This window comes from Convolutriloba macropyga, chromosome 8 (assembly GCF_964194025.1).
Source record: "Convolutriloba macropyga chromosome 8, txConMacr16.3, whole genome shotgun sequence".
NCBI lineage: Eukaryota > Metazoa > Xenacoelomorpha > Acoela > Convolutidae > Convolutriloba > Convolutriloba macropyga.
In genome coordinates this window covers 41,587,296-41,592,394 of record NC_134475.1, presented here as the reverse complement: position 1 = coordinate 41,592,394, position 5,099 = coordinate 41,587,296, and the positions used below count along the sequence as shown (strand labels likewise).

Here is a 5,099-nt window from a genome sequence, read left to right as displayed (position 1 = left end):
TTATTTGTTCATTCGCGCGATCAAGTGTTTGGTTGCACGTGACCTCTATCACTCTAAAAAATGACTTCCTCATTCTCAAACTGACTTTTCTTTACTTCAAGATCTGTTCAACTCAGAGTTTGTCCTTCTAATTCAAGGTTGTTTGAGAGCAACTAATCTATGCAGATGCAGATTCTTAGCTATGCAGATTCGTATTCAAAATATAACGTCTCGGCATTTATTTAAGAGAAGAATTTTCTTTTTAATTCTGTTTTTAATTGCTCTCAAACGATGTTTGTAGTAGCAAGTATTTTAGTCCTGTGGTCTTTTTTGTGCGTTTTGTTGCTTAACATTTTTGTCTGACGTTTTTCTGAAAACTTGGATAAACAGTTAGCGCCCGGACGGCAATAAGGGCTCTTAGAGCCTCTCATTTTGCAATTAGAGACTCTAAATTTGCCATTCAACTAAACTGTTTTAGCGACATAAGTTCATGGTATGAAGGGAGGTTCATAGTTTGACCCCCCCCCCCCCCCACACACACACACACACACACACAGTCAGACACACACTTTACACCGCCCCCCCCCCCCCCAGCGACTGTCGATCGAAGCAGCGGGTCGTCAGTCGTTTGAGAGCAATTCGCCCGACGTTAGGCGGTTATGTTTACTATCTTCTTGATACTGCAGATCTACAAAGCTATTAAAGGTATTTTCTAATAATATGTCAGTTTTGTTTGTTATCTGGTTGATAATTTTCTAAGAGTAATTCGTTTAAAATTAGACCTGAAGATTTTGACTCAGGATGACAAAAATGCTCAATGACTCAACTCTTGTTTTAATAGAAAAACTTAAAATTATTGTTTAAAACTGATTTATATATGAGAACTTCGAGTTCTGAAATACCGCCCATGGCTACTGAGACTTTAATTATGGGCAGCTGTGATCTTTTTGATTTCAGTTGGTGCAGAAGAACAGAAAGTCTGATATCTTGATACTGAAATTGAGAACAGTATACCTTTAATTACTTCGAAGTTCAAAAATATCAGTCTTATTATTTTTGATTTATCATTGATTGTATATTGTAAATATATCCAAGTTTTGATTTACACAATCATTTTTCTTAAGAAATTAACTTGTAAATATTATCTTAAATAACTGTAGGAGATTTCAAGAGTAACAGAAACGACATTTTCGATAAGTGAACAAATTGATGTTAAGGACAAATATCCGTTTATGTAAATTGATTTGTCCAGAAATCAAACATTAGTTGTAGTACAAATTGACTGCAATCAAGTCTGAGCGACATTCTGTTGTTTGATCTTAATTGATATCCAAATCTATTCAGAGGTGAACTGAAACGCGTGGTTGAACTGCTTAACATATTAGATATCAACAACCGCTAGTATAATTATTACAAACCTACTGTTAGAAAATCTAATTATGGCTTCTGGCTCTTGCGTAGTTATCCTAGCGGCCACCCTCTTCGCAGCTATCGTGTTTTTAATTTTTCTAATTTTGTTATTGTCACTTAAATGCCAAAGAGACCATGTGTATTTGATTGCTAACAGGAGGGGAACAAGCGGGCAGAATAACCTGACGTATTTGAGCCGAAATAGATTGTACAGAGATTATCGAGGTCGAATTGAAGCGCTGTATGGAGCCCTTGATAGTCGCGAGGAAGAATCGAGGGAATTTGAATCCCTCTCAGGCTCGGAACATTTTGAAGCATAAACGGCAAGCTTACACGGTATTTACTTTTTCTTGAGAGGTTTCTAAATGACTGTGGCTTATTAAGTGGCGCCAAACTTTGTTTGTTAAATGGCTTGTCCGATTTAGAATTGAGTGACTAATTAATTGATCTTATAGATATATATGATTGGTGTTGGGGAACATCTTTACATGACTGGGTGCTCGTAAGATGAAGCCATAAGACTTTAATGAGATCAAGCTATAATCTATGCAATAATAATGTTCTGAAAAAAATGCGAATTGTGTATCCAAAAATGTTTGGTTGCGGAGAAAGCTCGATCAAACTGAACACAAAGTTCACCCTCCTTCTGGCCCTCTTTTTCATCGTTGTCTTTTTATTCCTAGTAGTGCCTTCGAAGCATCACAGATTACCAAAATTGACAATGATTTATGAACCGACCGATTTTGTGAGACCCTACAATCGAACATATCCATTCACACCACGGGTTATAGATGAAGAAGGTAACATTCACATGCGGCTTGCACTCATATCAGATGCAGATAAAAATTCAAAAATTGATGCCCATACGTGGTCTTCAAAGCTCCAATTTGCAGAACTCATTTTAGATTCCGAGTGGAAAACTGCAACATTAATGCTTAAAGACTCCTGCGAAGTTCGAAATCACTATTCGTACGAAGGTCGGGGCTCGGAATTCTCGGAGCTGATTGCGTTTAACGGCCATTTACACACTATAGATGACCGAACTGGAATTATATACCGGTTCATAGCCAAATGTCCCGAGCCAGAACTTATTCCTTGGGTTATTCTCTCTGATGGTCCGGGAAACATCGGCAAGGGTTTCAAGGGCGAATGGTTGGCTGTCAAAGACGAAGTAATGTTTGTCGGGGGAATGGGCAAACCTTTCACGAACGCAGAAACGGGTGAAGTGATAAACTACAATCCGTATTACGTTAAAGCCATATCACACACTGGGCAAGTCCAACATTTGGACTGGAGACGAAATTACGAAAGCCTTCTTAATGCTCTCTCAGTTGGCCCAGTGGGCTACTTACTTCACGAAGCTGCCGCCTGGTCTCAACATCACAAGCAGTGGTTCTTTCTGCCAAGGAAGGAATCGAGCGAAGCCTACAACGAAGTCGCAGACGAGGAACGCGGAACCAATGTTGTAATTCGAACATCGTCATCATTTTCGGGAGTCAAGTACTCAAGACTTCCTGCAGCTCCCGTGAAGCAACGAGGTTTTTCCACTTTTAAATTTGTTCCTCATACAAATGACCTCATTTTGATTGGAATCAAAACGAAAGAGTACAAGGGGGAGGTCGCTTCGTACGTTACAGTCTTCAAAACAAACATGGATCCACTTTTGGAAGAAACAGAGATTTCCAGATCTGATAAGTTCGAAGGGTTGGAATTCGTGTGATGCAAAAATATGTTTGTAACAGATCGATGCAGGATTTTAGCTTGGCCTTTGGATTTAAGTATTTTTTTATCTTGTATGAAGTGGTAGATATTGTTTATTTTCCTGCTTTGCTTATCGAATATTCTGATTTGATACAAGATGATTATTTGGACCTTGATTATATACGATTTTTTATCTAATTAGGATATTAATTTGTCTTGGATTACTTGCGTTGCATTAATCGTAATTACAAAGCTACGGGTAACAATCAAAGTATCAAATTTTTTGACTGATTTGTTTTTGAACATCAAACAGGTCATAGCAGCAGATTGAGTTTCTCTGCTGTTCGTAACATAATTTGAAATGAAATGAGATTTATTTGATCGTATACATGCTGATACTTCCGATGCGAGGGCTCAAAAGAATGCTATGACTGTATTTTAAGATGGTTCTGTTGCTCAAGTTGTTCCTTATTTACATTTACTGAAGCCACCTAACGTAAAAATAACTTAACCTCAAATAATTTAACGTCAAGAAGCTGCCTAACGTCAAAGTAAATGCAGTCCAAGTTCATCCGATTTTTGATAATTGAGGTCTATTTGCATTCAATAATGTTGATAGTATATCGAAAAGATAATTTCAAGTCGTCTTTCTTGAAGTTCAATTTGGAACTTCAAAGCGGTGTATCAGTGTTATTTCTCCGACTTCATTTTTTTAACATTTATATGGGATGAAATTTGGCTACCAAGTAAAGCTGATTTGGTCTCAACGTATTTAAGATGGTTTATGCTGATATGAATAAGAACGATTAATATCAATAAAATGTGTGCGGTTATTGAAAGCATTTCTCAGTGTCAGGAATCTTTACTAATTAAACTTCTTGTAAAAATTGATCCAGCTTTTAGGAAGTAGTAGTATGTATGCGGGGGATAATTTCATTTCTAAGCTGCTGGAATCCATGTTCAATTTATATCTAAAATCAATATAAATAAACTTTGGGGATTACTGGGAAAGCTCGACTAGGCAAAAGCAATTTTTATAGCCATTAGGCAAAAAATTTGTACACATCAGGCGAATATCAATAAGATAAACACTAAAAAGTGATTATCGAATTGACATTATAAAGTACTCAAGTGTTCCTCACAGTTATGTTTACCTTGTGATAGTTTACAGTACCAAAGTCAAAAAGTTTTTTTTAACCATTTCAGCGAAGGCTCATTCTCCTCAAATCATGTCCACGTCCACCTTTTAACACAACCCATATGTCTAATCTGATTAGAATAGAGCAATATTAACTTTTTTATTGATCTCGAACGATGTTAGAAACAATTGTTTTAAACGTGTGTCTTTTTACGACTCGAAGAGAACTATTGGTATTCTGCAGCTGTTTTGCATCAAGCATGCGTTTGTTCTTTACCTGAACTTTTGACTTTTTCTTGTGGAATATTGACTTCTGTTTTAATAATAATTATAATAAATTGTTTAGTTTCCAAAATTATAACAGAAACAAGGCGGCTCGGTAATGTGCGATCGCACATAAGGTTCCGACCCCGCTCATCCACAATTTTGGCATAATTGTCTACCAAATGAGGAACAGATAGAAAAACACAAAAAGTTCAAGTATTTTTCAAAAAAAAATTGGTGTATGAACGAAAAGATAGCCTCCAAAGCAAATAAGTCAGTGAAGTAAAAAGTGATGCATTAGATTGATGAGATATGCCGATATTAAGAAAGCGAGCGAACACGAACGGCAAAATCAAACAACAACAACAAACATTAATTACATCAAAAAATTTATGTCCGTTTTAAAAAATAAAACTTAATAAAAAAGTCAAAACAGCGTCAGATAACTCTGAAAAAAAAAAACGAAATAAATTGTAATTCACCAGAAAAAAAATGGTTATTCACCAGTTCATAATAAAGCTTGGTAACAATTTGACAATAAAGAACAGAAACTTTAAAGTTAGAAAATTCGCTGAATTTTTAGAAAAAACAACTAATTTCAAAGTAA

General features: G+C 36.1%; 1 protein-coding gene across 1 annotated transcript; it reads left to right on the top strand.

The window, feature by feature from the left end:
- The first annotated feature begins 1,592 nt into the window (after positions 1 to 1,592).
- On the top strand, positions 1,593 to 3,381 carry LOC142344735 (soluble calcium-activated nucleotidase 1-like). The gene has a single exon (XM_075396626.1). It carries the CDS (start codon positions 1,916 to 1,918, stop codon positions 3,107 to 3,109), a length of 1,194 nt encoding a protein of 397 aa, XP_075252741.1. The 5' UTR covers positions 1,593 to 1,915; the 3' UTR covers positions 3,110 to 3,381.
- The last annotated feature ends 1,718 nt before the right edge of the window (positions 3,382 to 5,099 follow it).